This window comes from Molossus molossus, unplaced genomic scaffold (assembly GCF_014108415.1).
Source record: "Molossus molossus isolate mMolMol1 unplaced genomic scaffold, mMolMol1.p scaffold_m16_p_9, whole genome shotgun sequence".
Classification (NCBI taxonomy): domain Eukaryota; kingdom Metazoa; phylum Chordata; class Mammalia; order Chiroptera; family Molossidae; genus Molossus; species Molossus molossus.
Window position 1 is genome coordinate 63,411,048 of NW_023425403.1, and position 18,318 is coordinate 63,429,365.

General features: G+C 38.1%; 1 protein-coding gene across 3 annotated transcripts; it reads left to right on the forward strand.

Moving 5' to 3' along the window:
- Window positions 1-19: 19 nt before the first annotated feature.
- On the forward strand, window positions 20-18,091 carry FBXL3 (F-box and leucine rich repeat protein 3). Of its 3 annotated transcripts, none has more exons than XM_036250145.1 (5): window positions 20-318; window positions 4,704-5,052; window positions 7,910-8,032; window positions 10,956-11,127; window positions 17,218-18,091. In XM_036250145.1, the coding sequence occupies exons 2-5, from the start codon at window positions 4,705-4,707 to the stop codon at window positions 17,859-17,861; spliced, it is 1,287 nt and encodes a 428-aa protein (XP_036106038.1). In that variant the 5' UTR covers window positions 20-318; window position 4,704; the 3' UTR covers window positions 17,862-18,091. The 3 variants fall into 3 exon arrangements, with proteins under 3 accessions (XP_036106038.1, XP_036106036.1, XP_036106037.1); XM_036250143.1 differs by having other exon boundaries at window positions 27-136; XM_036250144.1 differs by lacking the exon at window positions 20-318 and adding an exon at window positions 593-616.
- The last annotated feature ends 227 nt before the right edge of the window (window positions 18,092-18,318 follow it).

Here is an 18,318-nt window from a genome sequence, read left to right on the forward strand (position 1 = left end):
AGGCGCGGCGCACCTACGCGGCGGCCGTAGCTCGCTGAGGGGCGTCTCTGACGGCGACGAGGGTTCTCGGCAGAAGGACGCGGGCGGCGCGGGACTGAGAAGGAAGGCTTCTCCCTGGGCAGCCAGAGCCGCAAAGGTGGAGCCGCATTGGCGCCCGCCCCGGGACCAGCGCCTCGGATGCGGGCGGAGCGCGGGGGGTCGCGTCGGCGGGAGCCGGAAGCGCGGGGCCCGGGGGGCCTCATGTGAAAGCCGCGGAGCCGGCCGCCGCCGTCCCCGGAGCCCGGGGTGGTGCGTGGGGGAAGCCGCCCCCAGCAGCAGGTAACGGCGGAGGGTCAGAGTCGGAGCCCCTCGGCGGCGGCGGCGGCGGAGCCGGGGAGGCTGGGCGGGGTCCGGGCGCGAGCCGCCCCTCGGGAGCGCCCGACAAGGCTGGGGCCTGCTGGGGGGCGTTTCCCCGCTTGCCGGCTTCAAAACAAGTGCGCGGTGCGCGGTGCGTGAGCCGGGGCTGCGTGCAGCCGCCGCAGGCTGCCCCCCGACGGGGCTCCTCGGCCGGGTTGGTGACCCGCACCGCGCAGCCGGCGCGGGGCAGGCCCTTCCCGTTGTGGCTGCGCCCGCGCTGGTAGCTTGAGGAAAGGGGTACGGGGGTGTGAAAGCGGACCGCCCAGGACAGAGCCCGTCCGTGGAGTGGCGCGGGGGCGGGGGGCGCCCGGGCCGCGGAGCCCGGTGGGGAACTCGGTCAACTTGGGACGAGCAGCTGCGCGCCTGCGTCGGGCGTGAGCAGCGCTTCAGGTGGGGCGGCGGACAGGGGCCGGCCGGCAGCCCGCTCAGCGGCCTGCTTCTCAGCTGGGAAGTGGGGTTCTGTTGTCTTCCTGCGGCTGCCGACCGTTCGGCTGGCCCCGAGCCTTTGGCCATCCCCGAAAAGTCTAAGAATGCCATCGGCGCCCAGTTCTCTGCACGTGACCGGTGGGCGGATTTTCACCGCTGCTTCCCCCGCGTCCAGCTCTGAGCGTTCCCCTCTGTCCACGGGTTTATCTTGTGTGCCAGGAATGCGTGTTCATTTTTATATTAGTCAGAGCAGGACATAGACGGAAAGGAAATGTGATGCCAAAACAAGCTTTTCAGAGCTAAGTACAAACGAGCTTTTCGAGTTACCGCAAGCCCAGTGTGCTCAGTGCCCATTGCGGGGCCGCGAAGCGCCGCGTTCCCCGCGCCCTTCACCCGATGAGTAAGCGGGACGGCGCCCTTCCGCGTGCGTGAGTTAGCCCGCCGCGCCCTGCGCCGCTGCACTCTCATCTTTTCTTCCCACTGTGCCTTTTGTCCCCTGTAGGAATAGCAGCCCCTCAACAAATGTCCTGGTGGCCCAAGTTGCATCATTTATTTGGGGCCAGGAAAAGTTGCAGTTTGAAATTGAACTGCTGGAGCCCTGAAGAGGCCTGGTTTGGGTGCTCTGCAAAGTCTGTTTGACACTTAATGTCAGCTTCCATCTCTGCACTTCTATTCAAATAAATATAAGAGGTGTTTCACTTTGACTAAAAGTAGGAAATAGTTCATTGACGTAAATTCTTTGCAGACCGAGGGATGCTTTAAATTAACTGATACAGCAGCGCTTCATGTGTAAATAGATTTAATAAAATACTATCTGAAAGCAGTGTACATTTTTACATTGATAAGGGAGATTATCTTGGAAAAAAATTGATACTTAAAAATGTTATTAGGTGCCCACTGAGTTCTGTTATTTTCAATCACAAGTGAGGACGACACATAGACCATTTGTATTGGTATTTGGCCTTAGAATTTGAGTTAATGCTAAATATACTATAATTCTGACATATTACAGTCATAATATATGTGACAAATGACAGATTTTGTTCCACTATAAACTAGTAAATGCTTAAAATATACTTTGGTGGTCATACAGTCTTATATCTAGATGAAGAGATACTACTCCTCAGTGTTGCATACTTCATTTTAATTTATCAACTCTTTTCTCCTCTCAACTTGGAAAGGTATTGAAATATAATTTATTTAAAACAGGACTATAATAGACAAAAGAAAGTATTGTTAGAATCAGCAAAGTATTAACAAAGATAATTGCATGAATAAGACTGCCACTTTATTTTAGTTTATATGTCTATATACTCTAAATTAAGATGAATCGTTTCATTTTTAAGTTGAATAGTTCCAGTTTTAGAAGACTTTTCTCCAGAAACTGGCAATCAACATTCTATAGTAGGGCGTAGAAATTATAAAAATGGCTTTATTCGTTTTTGAATCTCTGTATCTGAAAATTCTGAAGAGTTTTAGATAGCCAGAAGAGAAATTGCAAGCCCTAGGTAGCAAACTCTTTGTTCTTTGACCCAAATTTTACATGCTAAAATTAAAGTAAGCCTTCAAGATAAGTTAAAGCAGGAAAATGGGTCATAATGACAATGTTATTTCAACCTCTAATAAGATGTTATTAGTGGAAGAGGGTTTTTTTATATTAAAGGTTACATTGTAGTTTATACTATTTTTTTCTCTAAACATACTTTAAAATATACATTTTTAGTCTAATCAGTATGGCTCAGTGGATTGAGTGTCAGTCCCACGGACTGAGAGGGCCTGGTTCGATTCCAGGTCAGGGCACAGGCCTGGGTTTCGGCTTCCATCCCCAGGAGGGTGTGTGCAGGAGGCAGCCAATCAATGTTTCTCTCACATCAGTGTTTCTGTCTCTCTCCCTTTTTTTCTCTTTAGAAAAATCAACGGAAACTTACTGTTTTAAAAAATTAAGTATACAATTTTAGATTCATACATAAGTTTTAGTCTTCCATAAAACTATCCTCTTGCTATCACCTCTGTCATTCTGTTTTTTTTTCCTTCCTCTCCCTTTGCTCAAAGAATATACATCGTTTACTTCACTTAACTCACATAGCTGGAAGTAGGAAAAGGCAAGTTAATTGCACATGTGCTAAGACCTCCTGGGCTAATTTTAATGCCATAAAGACTAGGGGATCTCTGTTATTGTTTCCCTCCAGTTCCCAGTTGTTTTTCACAAGTTTCGCTAGCTACTGGACAGAGAAACAATCTGGAAAGACATATTTTGTTAAGGTTCATGCATTTGCATGTTCTTTGTCCCACACAATAGTCAGAAATTTTTACATACTAGGGTGCCAGGAAGAGAGTTGGAGCCAGCCATCCTTTTCAAAAGCTATGACCCCAAATCTAAACCACTGCCATGCTAGAACTACTGTCTAGAGACCAAAGAAAAATACTGCAGACTGAAATAAATAGGGGTACTAGTAATTGAAATTATCCCATTTAGTTTAGAGCTTGCAATACTTCTCAAAAATAAAAATCAAGACCTTTTTATCTGATTACATTGTAGTTCATTGATGTTAAAATAAATGTGTATAATACAAAGAAGCATATTGGCAAAAAAAAAAAATCCACCTATAACTCTACCACTATTATAATCCTAATAAAATATAAGATATAATCCCACTCACTATTATAGTTAATACTATATTAATGTGGTGAGTTTACTTCCAGTGTGTGTTTCTCATACATAAATGTGCGTTCTTGCACTCTCACATACTGTTTCAAAACAAAAATTGGATCATTTTTTCGGTTTTACTATGTCATGTACTTTATGTCTTTAATATTGGACTGCTATACTAAACCTAAGTTCAGCAGTCATCTGTCTCCTTTCAAAAGCCCTGGTACTATTTAATACCTCACAAGAACTTTATGTGTTATCTTCATTTTATAAACTGAAGCACAGAGAGGTCAAGTAATTTGTTCAAGGCCACATAACCATTGAGAAGTAGAGCCAGGATTCAAACCTAAGGAGCTTGATTCCAGAGCCACACTAATATTTTGTAACAAAAAGACTATTTTTAAAGAAGCAAATGGTCTACAAATATATGCAATAAACACATACCTATCATTCAGGAATACAACTTGGGAAAAACATTGCAATAGTAAGTGGCGTGCTGGAAGAAGAAACCACATTTCAGACCAAACAATACTTAATAGGAATGGGTTTGAATATTTTTAGCAGAGAATGGGTCTAATGGTAACGTATCACATACTGTTCAAAGTGGAAAGATGTATCGGCTACTAATTCATATCCTCTCTGGAGGTACCTGGGACTCTGGTCTGCCCTAAATTCAAGAATTCAAATATAGGGGTATCCTTAGATGTCTTGTAAGAAGCCTTTAAAGTGTCACTGCACTGTAGGTTCTCTTTTAGTTAGTTGACTATAACCTTCTGCTTAATTTTAATTGATTTTAGAGAGAGACAGAGACAGACATTGATTGGTTACCTCCCACATGCACCCCAGCTGGGAATCAAACACTACCTTTCAGTGTACAGGATGATGCTCCAGCCAACTGAGCCATACCAGCCAGGGCAGTTGACTGTAACTTTTCAAATATAATTTTGGTTTGGTTTCAAAATTATGATAAACTTTTCCCCAAAATAGTACAGCATACATACAAATGTTTGAACACATGTATAGAATTTGTAAGATGACAGTTGGTCTCCACTGGTATTTTCATTATAGTTTGTTTTGCTATTCTCCTGGAATTACTGGTCCAGTTCTTTCTGCATGTTGGTGTTTGTATTTATACATACATATATACACATCTCAATGACTAAAGAATGAATTTTGGATTTATTTTATTCAGAAGTTAAGTATGAAAAAATATATACATTTTTCTGAATAGGATGAAACGAGGAGGAAAAGATAGTGACGATAATTCATCAGAAGAAGATACTGCAGATAAATCCAAGAAACTGAGGACTACAAATGAGCATTCTCAGACTTGTGATTGGGGTAATCTCCTTCAGGACATTATTCTCCAAGTATTTAAGTATTTGCCTCTTCTTGACCGGGCTCATGCTTCACAAGTTTGCCGCAACTGGAACCAGGTATTTCACATGCCTGATTTGTGGAGATGTTTTGAGTTTGAATTGAGTCAGCCAGCTACATCTTATTTGAAAGCGACACATCCAGAGCTGATCAAACAGATCATTAAAAGGCATTCAAACCATCTACAATATGTCAGCTTCAAGGTAATACTTTGAATTCTTTTTTTAAAAAGTAAAGCATATTTAGTGACCTTTGTATCCTAAATCAACACATCTTCTCATGCCTTTGAAATATTGCTTTGTAGGGGAAGTGCTTAAAGATTTAGAATTATCGTGTACCTTAGAAGCTGTGACAAATATACTTGAGCTTAATTGCTCTATTTTATTATAATTATTAATAATTTCTTAAAAGAGCGAAAGCAAGCACTAAATAAGCATAAGTGATTGACCAACGCTGTCAATCATGTTGAATTATTGCAAACAATTTGAGGGAAAAGAAATATATAATAAAATTTTTTAAATGTGGAAATTATGGCTAACATTTAATTGTTATTTCTATTTAATAGGGACTGAGTTTGCTTATTGATGGCTTTATGATATGGGGTCTTCAAAGGAGATATAGAAATTTTATGTAAAAGATTTAGAAGAATGTATTTTAGAAATAGATAAAGGTACATGGAAGAATGCCAAAAAGAACTATGTTTCTTTTCATTGCTGGAAGGGACATAATCTAAATCATGCAGTAATGAGATAATAAAGTGGCTGGCTTTTTGAAATGTCCAAAATAATTGAAGGAATCACAGTGGTTTATATGAGTACAGAGGTTTGTAATGTTTTGTTTTGGGGATGAATAACAGTATATGAGCATATTTACTTACTAAATTAGTAATATTGATAATTATTGTTGAAAAGTAACACCTGAATACCTGATCTAAGTATATGTAGCAGTTACTAAGCAGGTAAAGTTAAACCTAGATAAAGCAGTGATTATTAACCCCGAGTTCCTTACCAAAACTAAAGTCTTGTCTGCTCCTCAAAATGTCATTCCTTGAAAGGAGAGTACCGGGCTTATTCGCCCATATATGTCCAAGGAGGAGGAGAGAACTAGTGATGAGGGAATGGTTGGGTATATTATGGCCTCCTCCTTAGAAAAAATGCATAAAGGCACTTCAGCCGCTGAGGGTAGGATTGCTAGGGTTAGCAAATAAGAAGAGAGGATGCCTAGTTAAGTTTCAGTTCAGATAATCAACAAATAATATTTAGCATATCTATGTCCCTTGCATTATTTGGAGCATATTAAATACTTATTTCTTGGATGCCCAGTATGTTTTTGGCAAGCCTAACTGGGGGAAAAGGTGGGGGAATGGTAGGAGGATCAAACAAAAAAAGCCAGAAACTTCTCATGTGTTGTCCCTCCCCCACCTCCCTGTTTAGAAAATTCAAAAGCCTTCCCTTTGGTTTCAGATCTTTGAGTTGTCTAAGAATGTTCTAATGGTAAATCCTGTAAAAAAAAAAAAAAAGTATAATATGTTCATTTCATAGGTCAAAAGACTAAGTCCATCCAATGGATTTGCTGGGTTAGTGTTAATCTTTTACAGCCCTGTGACACAGTTCAGCTGTGTCCAACTTGTATAACCCTCACAAAACCACTTGTTCTATAGGTTTAAACATTTTTATTTTATTGTTTATTTTGCTGAGAGAATAATTTCTGATTTGTAAAAAGAGTCACATCACAGGTTTTTTCTGACCTCTTCTGATAATGTGTTTAATTCATCACTAACTATAAACCAAAGATGCATGTAGTCAGTTATTATTATAGAACGGGTTCTCCAGCTTTATGTGCATCAGTACCACCTAGACTGTTTGTTGAGATCAAGATTGCTGGCTTCCACCCTCAAAGTTTCTGATTCAGACGGTCTGGATTGAACATGAGAATTTGCATTTCTAACAAGTTTCCAGGTGATGTTGGTGCTGCTGGTTCCTGGACTATACTTTAAAAACCACTGGTGTAGAGAAACTTACCCAAAGGATATTATAAACAGCTTTGAAACCTTAATATAAATCAGTACAAGGGTTGTATGGTCAGCTCTTCAGAACATTTTGGGGTTAAGGTAATGTATATCAATCTGAAATATAAGTAATGACATTACTTAAGATGCTTTTTAGCCCACTGAACCAACTTCCTTTTTGAAAAAAGAGCTCTTGAGGAGATATTTGATCATAGTACCTTTTTTCCAAGATACATCTATGCAGAAGAGTGTGTAGGAGCAGCTACTCTTTGTTTTAGATTTTCATGCTTAACTGGTTAGACCCTCATTTTACTTTGCATTCATTTTTTCATTAATATCACTAATGATGAATCTCCAGTTGTGATTTACTTGAACCTTCTGAATAAAGACTTCAATTTCTTGTATCTTGAAACGTGTACCATAGACACTGTATTTATACGTATGATCGTATCCATTACCAAATATATAATTACTTTTCAAAGGTAAATTTCTGCATTTCATTAGGTTATATAGTCAGTTTGGAATAAAGCAACTTAAAGCCTACTTCTTTCAACATTATATATATATATCTTATTATAATAAAAGTTAAGTCTTGACAGATGCCTTTATAATTTTTCAGGGTGACTCAGAAAAGTCCTGAAAGAGACCAAATAAAACTGAGAAACAAGCATATTAGAAAATGAGAAGTATAGATAAGCCTTTCTGGACTCTCAGAGCAGATTGGTGAAAGTAGAATCAAAGGAAAAGTAGACAGTGCCAGTATTGAAAGCAGGCATTGCTTGCTTATAAAATCATCTAGTGTGTAAAGATTTATTATTAAGCAAAGTTAGTGTCATTAACAGCTTGGATTGATTTACAGGTTTTATTTAAAGAAAAATTTTTTTGGTGAAGAATGAAGTTGATATATATTGATATTTATGTGGGTGGATGATCGAAATAATCTTTAAATTATAATGCAATAAGCTAAAAACTATTTTTTGTTTTTGTAAAGTTAAGATATGCGCAGAATGATATAAATATATCCATGGGCAAATGCTGTTTTCTTTTCTAAGGTGGACAGCAGCAAAGAATCAGCTGAAGCAGCTTGTGATATATTATCGCAACTTGTGAATTGCTCTTTAAAAACACTTGGACTTATTTCAACTGCTCGGCCAAGTTTTATGGATTTACCAAAGGTATCTTTCTGGTTTTGTTTTATTACCTGTTACTGAGAAATCTGTTGAAACTCTACCCAGTTCTTTTACTGACATTGGGAGTGTAAGAAAAGTAGTATTATAATAGAAAAATCAGTTACTATTAAAATGTTAATAGGATATTTTTTTTTATCCTCACCTGAGGACATTTCTGCATTTATCTTCACATAGAGCGGGAGTGAGAAAGGGAGGAAGAGAGAGAGAAACATGGATGTGAGAGAGACACATCAACTGGTTGCCACCCACACGACCCCAACCGGGGTTGGGGATGAACTGCAACCAAGGCATGTGCCTTGCACATGCCTTTAGCGGGAACCGGACCTGGGACTCTGGGCTGTGGGCCGATGCTCTAACTGCTGAGCCAAATCGGCCAGGGCTAATAGGATATTTTTTAAACTTTTCCTTTTTTTATTCTTATGCTTATTTATGAGTAAGGCTGAAGAGGGAATGAATTTGCAGAGGATTCTATAGGAAGTCCTAAAAGAGGCAGAGTGAAACTGAGAAACAAACATATTAGAAAAAGAAGTTAATAGTATTGTGCCTTTTCAACTTTCAGCACAGATTGGTGAGATTAAGATCAAAGAAAAGTAGACTGACAGTATTGCTTGTTTATAAAATCTGGTGTGTAAAGATTTATTCTTAAACAAAGTTAATATCAGTACAGCTTGGACTAATTTACAGATTTTATTTGAAGAAAACTTTTTTGGGGGAAGAGGTAAGTTGCTATATTTTCATATTTATGTTCTGAGATTATCCTACATGTAATTAGAAATAGTCTATCTAATACTAATTCTGTTAAAATAGAAAAATAAGAAGTGTGCTTTTTTTTGTTGTTTATCCTCACATGAGGGTATTTTTTCTGTTGATTTTCTAGAGTGGGTGGGGAGGACAGATAGACATCAATGTAAAAGAGACACATCAGTTGGTTGCCTCACACATGGACCCTGGGGCCAGGGATGGCAACCCAGGTACATGCCCTTGACCTGGAAACAAACCCGTGACCCTTCAGTGTGTGGGCTGACAGTATTACCATTGAGCCACAACTAATAAAGGCCCCTGACTATGTTAACTAAGATTTAGTAGGTTCAAAGACCTCGTTGTAAAAAGCACTTAATTATGTGCTACAGTAGTACCTGATTCAAGGGTCATGTGAGAAATAAAATGTTTTGAATTGATCTTTATGTACATACCATAGTTATAAAACAAATGTACATATTGTAGATATATGAAATATACCACATTAAAAGGTATGTTGAACATAATTTCCTTTTTTCATTACTCAGGATTGTCATTATTCATAGTACTGGTACTGTACTTATGTGTAGTAGTTTTGTCTTTGGGAACTATTGACATATGGGCCTAGGATGCTTATTTTTTTATTTTTTTATTTTCCTATTATGGCCTTTGTAGAGATTGAAAATAGGGTGTCGTTATATTTTAGAAATCCTGTGAGAACCAAAGAGAACATGAAAGAAGTGTATTTGACCAGAGCTAAATCTGAGGGAAATGGGAAAATGAAGGCAGTGATGTAGTCATGAGTATACTAATGAAGAAATGTGGTTTATGAGATATAATTGTTTGGTATGAAAATTTTAGGAGGAAGATATTAACATTCAAAAAGTAAAACAGTTACTTAATCAAAATATAAGTAGTAAACCAGTTACTTATAAAGCTAAGTGAAGGGTCAGATTAGCTCTGGAGAGAAATGTGTTTGACTGTGTATTCCATGAATTGGTCTCTTCTTACTCTGCTGGATTCTTTGTCCACTGGTTATGGCTTCTTAGTTCTTATTCAAAATCCATGCTTTTTTTTTAAACCTTTTTTTTTTTTCTAATCCTCACCTAAGCGTTTTTATTGATTTTTAGAAAGAGAACATCAATGTGAGAGAGAAATATTGATTGCTTGCCTCCTTTCTGTGCCCCTGCCGGGGTCAAACCCAAAACCTTAGGTATGTGCTGTGACTGGTAATCAAACCCACAACTTTCTGGTATATGGGATGATGCTCCAACCAACTGAGCCACTCGGTTGACCATGCTTTCACGCCTGTTTCTCTATAGTCTTTCCTTTAGGTCACATTCTGTGTCCAACTGATAAGTTAGTAAATGTGTATAATAAATGGATGGCTATTGATTGGTATATTTGTGGGAAAATACATTAAAATAAAATAGGCTTGAAAATATTATAGATAATTTAACATATTTAAAGGAGTTAGGTATGATTTTGATTATTTTAGAATCAGATTTTGTACGAGCTTTCATATTCCAAAAGAGTCTTGCATAGGTTCTGAGTTGGTTATTATTTTAATTTTTTTAAATATGATTTTATTGATTTTTAGAGAGCGAGGAAGGGAGAGAGAGAGAGAAAGAGAAACATCAATGGGCTGCTTCCTGCATACCCCTTAATGGGGATCGAGCCAGCAACTTGGGCCTGTGTCCTGACCAGGAATCGAACTGGTGACCTCTTGGTGCATGGGATGACACTCAACCACTGAGCCACACCAGCTAGGCTTTTAATTTTTAATGATTATGCTAATAGTTTTTACTATTTTAAATGGTCATTACTATCAGCCAAAAAAATAATACAATTTAATGTTATAAAACACTAGAGTAGGATCTCCAGATAAGGTGATTTGAAGTGTCTGAGAGGTATTCTCATCCTGGATTCCAGAATTCCTCTTTGTACTTACCAGTGATTGTTGTGATATAGAGAGACTCATCCTGAGGCTTGAAGTCTTTTTTTTTCTCCGAAAGGTAAAAAAATGCTTCAACAAAGTAAAAGAGATGCTACGCCTAAAACAGTTATGAAATAATATGAGAGTTCGGATGAACCATATTTGTTTTATGACAACTCCCTCAGTTCTCATTTGTAAAAACTGAAACAGTGTTCTAATTTTTTTGCTTTTCAGTCTCACTTTATCTCTGCACTGACAGTTGTGTTTGTAAACTCCAAGTCCTTGTCCTCGCTTAAGATAGATGATACCCCAGTAGATGATCCATCCCTCAAAGTACTAGTGGCCAACAACAGTGATACACTCAAGCTGCTAAAAATGAGCAGCTGTCCTCACGTGTCCCCAGCAGGTATGTTTTGTTTTTGCCAGTTAACATTTTAGTAAAATGTATTGATGTGTTTATCAAATTAAGAAAAACTGATCACTAATCTTGAAGGTGATTACTATGATTATTTCATCTTTTACATAAGTGTTTTTAATGTCATAATACAATAGCATAAATTCTGTAGTATTGACATTTCCAAATTATTTTCTAATCCTATTCGCCAATTTGTGTCCAACCTGTGCTAAAAAATAGAAACATTAAAAAAAGTAAAAGGAAAGGACTAGATGAGGCCTGCCTGAGGTGCCCCTTTAGGTAAAATAGAACTTTCTCTGATTGTAGTTGAGCTAACGGGGTAGGTTTTTAGTCAGTACAATTTCATAATTGCTTTTCTTCTTATTATGTAGAGAAGAGTTGTGAAGTTGTTGCCTTAACAGTTTGCAAGATAATGCTTTTCCTAAGTTGAATTTTGGAGCAAAAGCCCCTTCAAAAGGGGGAATAACATTTTAAAATCTCTTTTGAGCTTCTCATATAGAATTTACATATTCTACATAATTCAGTTTGATACTATTTAACTTCCATATGGTTTGTAAAGTAAAGTAAGTGTAAACCTGTACTTTGTATTACTCTCTGATGCTTCACTCCTGATTGAATCTCCCACTATTGACTTTCCTCTCAATTCTTTGGCTGTGTTGTTTGGGAAACCTGTTTTTAAGGAACAGTGCCAAACCTTGAACTCTTTACAGAACACTTTTCATGTTCTTGCCATAACTAAAGCCTGGCTTTTCCCCCAAGAAAATGAGTCCCTCTTGGATGGCGATTATTTGCTCATACTCCCCTTCCCCAACAGGGAGGATCTTGATGATAGGAGTGGTTAGGTCCCTTGCAATACAGTGGACTCTCCATGTGCAGACTTTTTTTTTTTGGTCATTATTCCCTAAACAGTGCAGGATAATGATTTATGTAGCATTTAGATTATATGAAGTATTATAAGTAATGTAGAGGTGATTTAAAGTACATGGGAGGATGTGCATAGTCATAAGCAAATACACATTTTATATGGGGGACTTGAGCATCTGTGGATTTTGGTTTCTGCGAGGGGTAGTGAGTGGTGTCCTGGAACCAATTGCCCATGGATACTGAGGGATGGCTATATTTTCCTAGCTGCCTCTGTCACTTCTAGATTATCACTAAAGATGATAATCTAAATTAAGAATACTGGGCATTGGCAGTTACTTCTTATGTAACCTTGGTCACATTTTACTATATAGATTTGCTATGAGAGTAAGGTTCATAATTAATAGATTCATAGTATATACAAGGTCCTTTGTATCCTGATCTCCACCTATCTCTTTAATTATGTTTGCTGCTCACTCACATGCTACTTTTATTTGAGCCTTATGTAACTACAGTTCTTTATACCTGTGTGTGTCATCAGTACTCTGTACCTTGTGGAATACCTTTATTTTTTCCTTCGCTTCACCTAGATAACTCCAGCTTTCAGAATTCACCTTAGGTGTTCTGGTTTTAATCCTGTTTCCTCCTCCTCTCTGGTTTAGCTACCCTGTCGTTTCCATAGTACTCTGAATGTAACTCATAACGCTTACCACACTGTGTGAGAGCCTTTGGATCTCTGGTTTCTCTGTGAAACTGAGCTCATCATTCTCTGTATCCCAGTACATCCCATGTTGATTTATTTTTATTAAATATACACGTCAATTCTGATAGTATGGTATAAGCTTGCTTGATCTGACCTAATGACTTCTGAATTAGTTGTTAAGGGAGGAAAGGAAGAAGGACCATTTTTAGTACTTTTTTCAAAATATGTTTTTATTGATTTTTAAAGAGAGAGGAAGGGAGAAAGAAACATCTGTATGAGATACATTGATCCGCTGCCTCCTGCACGCCCCCTACTGGTGGTCGAGCCTGCAACCTGTGTATGTGCCCTCACTGGGAATTGAACTGGGACCTCTCGGTCTATGGGACAATGCCCAGTCCACTGAGCCACACCGGCCAGGCTGTAATACTTTTTTTTTTTTTTTTATCCTCACCCGAGGATATTTTTCCATTTTTTTGTACAGATAGAGTGGGAGGGAGAGAGAGAGAGAGAAATATCGACGTGAAGGGACACATCGAGTGGCTGCCACCCGCACGACCAACCAGGGCCAGGGACAAACTGCAACCGAGGTACGTGCCCTCAGCGGGAGCCGAACCCAGGTCTCTCCGGACCGCAGGCTGACACTCTAACCGCTTAGCCAAACTGGCCAGGGCTGTAATACTTTTTAAAAATCCTCACCCAAGGATACATTTTTATTGATTTTCCAGAGGAATGGAGAGAAAGAGAAACATCAATTGGTTGCTTCCCATTTGAGCCCTGACTGGGGATCAAACCTGTAACCTAGGTATGTACCCTGACCGGGAATCAATCCCACAACCTTTTGGTGTATGGGATGGCACTCCAACCAACTAAGCCACCGGCCAGGACTAATACTTTAAATTTAAGGGTATAAGTATAAAGGACTTTATAATTTAACATATTTGTGTATTTTCTTTCTATCCATATTTTTTACATTTGGACTATTTCTTAAATTGAAATTATGGGCTAATCAGCTGAACTAATGAACATTGAGTTACTTAGTATTCTATCTTGTTGATAAGCCAACATTTGCCTTACCATTCATTTAAAGTTGGACACTTGTTTCCACATTTTTGTTGTGATTTAAAAAATGAACTACTTTAGCATATAGCAGTTGGTTTCTATTAATTTCTTCCTTAGGACAAATTATTAAGAAGTGAGAGAGCTAGGTTAAATGGTCTGAATCTTTTTTATGCTTCTTGCTGTGATTTGTTTCCAAATGAGTTATATTAATTCATAATACCACCAACAGTGTATTTCTATACCAGTTTTGTAAAGGTTTTATTGAGATATAATTCATATACTATACAGTTTATAATTTATTGGCTTTCAGTATATTGACAGAGTAGGGCATCCATCACTACAATCAAGTTTAGAACATTTTTTTTTTCCTTTATTGATTTTTGGAAAGAGAGGAAGTGAGAGAGAGAGATAGAAACATTAATGAGAGAGAATTATCGATTGGCTGCCTCCTGCATGTTTCCCACTGGGGATCTGGCCCACAACCCAGGCATGTGTCCTGACTAGGAATCGAACCAGTGACCTCTTGGTTCATGGGTCGACACTCAATCACTGAGCCACACTGGCCAGACTAGAAGATTTTTATTATCCCAAAATGAAATACCTCTTTGCTGTTACCCTCCAAAACTTTCATCCCAGCCAGCCCTAGCCAGCTGCTAATCCATCTATCTCTGTAATGTGTCTATTCTGGACATTTCATATAAATAGTATTATACTATCTGTGGTCCTTCGTGACTGGTTTCTTTCACTTAGTGTGATGTTTTCAGAGTTTACCCATGTTGTAGCAAATATCAGGATTTCATTAATTTTTTTTGCCAAATAATATTCCATTGTATGGATATGCCACATTTATCTTTGGATCAGTTGGTGGGTTTCCACTTTTGACTTTGCTGCTATGAAAATTTATAAATCAGCCTTTGTGTGGACATATGGTAAAATTTCTTTTGGGTATATACCTAAGAAAGGAATTGTTGAATCATAGTAACTTTTTAATCATTGGAAGAACTGCCATATTGTTTTCCAAAGCAGCGGCACCATTTCACATTCCACTAGTAGTACATGAGGGTTCTAATTTTTCCACATCCTCACCAACACTTACCGGTCTTTTTTATTATAGCTATCCTAGTGGGTGTGAACAGGTATCTCACTGTGGTTTTGATTTGTATTTTCTTGATTACTCAAATGTCTTTTCATGTGCTTATTGACCATTTGTGTATCTTCTTTGGAGAGATGTCTGTTCAAATCCTTTGCCTAGTTTAACAAGGTTATTTTCTTTTTATTATTGAGTTGTAACAGTTTTCCAGTTTTATCTTTGTCACTATTTTGTGTCAAGTATTTAAATACTGGTAACTATGTATTAGTTTTTTGTTGCTGCATAACTAACAACTACAGATTTTGTAGCTTAAACCAACACCCATTAGCACCATAGTTCTGTAAATTCGAGTTATTGGCATGGCTCAGCTGGCTTCTCTGCTTAGCCAGAGAAACTCTAAATCTCTGACTTTCTCTTCTGCAACCAGCCAGGGAAAACTCGGTTTTTAAAGGGGTCATGGAGCCCTGGCCGGTTTGGCTCAGCGGTTAGAGCGGCGGCCTGCGGTCTGGAGAGACCCGGGTTCGGTTCCCGCTAAGGGCATGTACCTCGGTTGCAGTTTGTCCCCGGCTCTGGTCAGTCGTGCGGGTGGCAGCCACTCGATGTGTCCCTTCACGTCGATGTTTCTCTCTCTCTCTGTTCCTCTCTCCCCCTCCTACTCTACCTGAACAAAAAATGGAAAAATGTCCTCGGGTGAGGATAAAAACAAAACAAAACAAAAAAAAAAATAAAGGGGTCATGGAGATTACATCAGGACCACCTGAATAATATTATTTTAAAGCCAACTGTGCTGTATAATATAACATAATCATGGGAGTGGTATCTTACCACATTCTCAGGTTCCACAGATTAGGGTATGGAATCTTGGGGACTACTTTTAGAATTAATGTCTGCCACACTGTTTTAGTCATTATTAAATGACATCTCCAAGTTTCTTTTATTTGCATCTTTGGTTACCATTTCCCATGTGTTTGTTTCCTTTTTATATCAGGCTTTATAAAGGTTGAAAAGAATGAAAATGTGCTCAGGTTACTTTGGTGGACAGGGTTTATTTTAAAGTAATATACACACCTGGTGAAGACAGAAACTTGGCAGTAGCTGAACAATGAAGCACAGATGTCTTTTACCCCCTCTTCTGTTAGTGACTCTCTTAAACTGGCCATTGTTTATCTCTCTGCTGATTCTATTGCTTGACTCTCCTCCCACTACTGTAAAGCTTTTGGCTTATTGGTGGCCTCAGTATTGTCAGTTCTTAAGCAGTAGTTAAGTGCATGAACTTAAGAGTCGCTCATCATTGAGTCTGTGTTTTAATTCCAGTGTGCTATCTTTAGCTAGCCACCTCAAGTTCAAAAAAGTAGTGACCTTTCTAGATTTTTTTGAGTATTTGTGGGATAACATACCTAGTACCTGACATATCATTCTTGTGCAATAAATAGATAATATGATGTGATTTTGTTGTTCCTGTTCTTATTTCTGAACACAAAATGGAAATGGTTTGAATGGGTCATTTATCAAGTAGTATATGTAGGATGTGTCTTACTAGGCCACTTTGGAGATCAGATATTAACCTTCAGTAAATCATCTGCTGCTAGGGGTTTGGAGCAGTTTCGAAGCATAGTGCCCTAAGCATTGGAACCATTTAAAGAACTGCGTTGTGGGTATGTTAGAGCTTTTGAAGTAGTGATGTATATTTCCATGAACGTGAATTGGGTAATATCTTTTGACTCATTCATCTTGGTATCTTTTTCTTAGGAATATGACAAGCTTATTATATAGTATTAGCAGTTAAACTCCGCTCATTTGATGCAAGTCTTTTTATTTTTGAAATGTTTTATTTAGTTACATAAATCATATTTTATATAGTTTTTACCTTATTTTTATTTAAGATTAGGTTTTGAATTTCCAAAAATGTCCTTTGGCTTCTGTTGCAATGATCATATAAATTTTCTTGCCTAACCTGTAAGTTTAGTGTTAGTAATCATTTTTTTTTAAAAAAGATGATACTACATTACTGGGATAAACCTTAACTTAGTTGTATATTTTAAATGCTATAATTAATAATTTATTAATTTTCTGAATTGGTAAATGAGCTTTGTTTCTTTTTAAGGTATCGATTTAAATCGATCTCATTTTCTTACATACAAAATTAGTAATAAATTTTAAAATATTGGTGAATTGCCTTCTGCTAGTTCAACCATACAGCTAAATTTTAAACTGTAGAGCTTTGTGTAAGGAAATATGGGAAGATATTACTGTGGGACATGTACTTGATTAAATTTTTGAACAAATGATGACCTTTTTGTAATAATGATATAAAATGATGACCTTTTTGTAGAAATTTGTAAATAATAAGGTATTTTTTTCTTCCAAGGTATCCTTTGTGTAGCTGATCAATGTCATGGCTTACGTGAACTGGCCCTGAATTACCACTTGTTAAGTGATGAATTGCTGCTGGCTTTATCTTCTGAAAAACACGTTCGGTTAGAACATTTGCGCATTGATGTAGTCAGTGAAAATCCTGGACAGACACACTTCCATACTATTCAGAAGAGCAGCTGGGATGCTTTCATCAGACATTCACCCAAAGTAAACCTAGTGATGTATTTTTTTTTATATGAAGAGGAATTTGATCCATTCTTTCGGTATGAAATACCTGCCACCCATCTTTACTTTGGGAGGTCAGTAAGCAAAGATGTGCTTGGACGTGTGGGAATGACATGCCCTAGACTAGTTGAACTAGTAGTGTGTGCTAATGGACTACGGCCTCTTGATGAAGAGTTAATTCGAATTGCAGAACGTTGCAAAAATTTGTCAGCTATTGGACTAGGGGAATGCGAAGTCTCATGTAGTGCCTTTGTTGAGTTTGTGAAGATGTGTGGTGGCCGCCTGTCTCAATTATCCATTATGGAAGAAGTATTAATTCCTGACCAAACATATAGCTTAGAGCAGATTCATTGGGAAGTGTCCAAGCATCTTGGTAGGGTGTGGTTTCCAGACATGATGCCTACGTGGTAAAGAATGAAGGATGTAGGGAATGATGAATAGCACCTTAACTTTAAGCATATTGTATTATAATCAAAGTTTATGTCCTGTAGTTCTGATGTAATTCTACTATTTTGTGGCACAGAAATTTAATATCTGCATTGAGTATATAAGGATTGTTGATTGGATAAAAACCCATGGACCATTTTTGGACAGAAAACTTTCTTTAGCAAATTGCAGAAAAATTTTTTATAATGTAGTTCAAATCTGAAAATAATAACCTGTTATAAAGATTAAATATTATACAGGAACAAATCCTATATATTATAATATTCAAAGAGTGAGTACTGATAGATTTTCCAAAAGGTTATGTTGTCTATGCATTTTTTAAAAATGTAAACTTGACACTTTAGAGTCTTCAGTTATACATACACCTGTTATAAGGTGTTTAATATAGCTCAGGAAAGTGAGCATTTTGTGAGAGAAATGG

What these genes read in the sequence shown, in the direction of transcription:
- FBXL3 (XM_036250145.1), top strand. Translation starts at nt 4,705, where the DNA reads ATGAAACGAGGAGGAAAAGATAGTGACGATAATTCATCAGAAGAAGAT. An exon ending in TACAATATGTCAGCTTCAAG is followed by an intron (nt 5,053 to 7,909) that starts GTAATACTTTGA and finishes TTCTTTTCTAAG; the next exon opens with GTGGACAGCAGCAAAGAATC. An exon ending in GTTTTATGGATTTACCAAAG is followed by an intron (nt 8,033 to 10,955) that starts GTATCTTTCTGG and finishes TTTGCTTTTCAG; the next exon opens with TCTCACTTTATCTCTGCACT.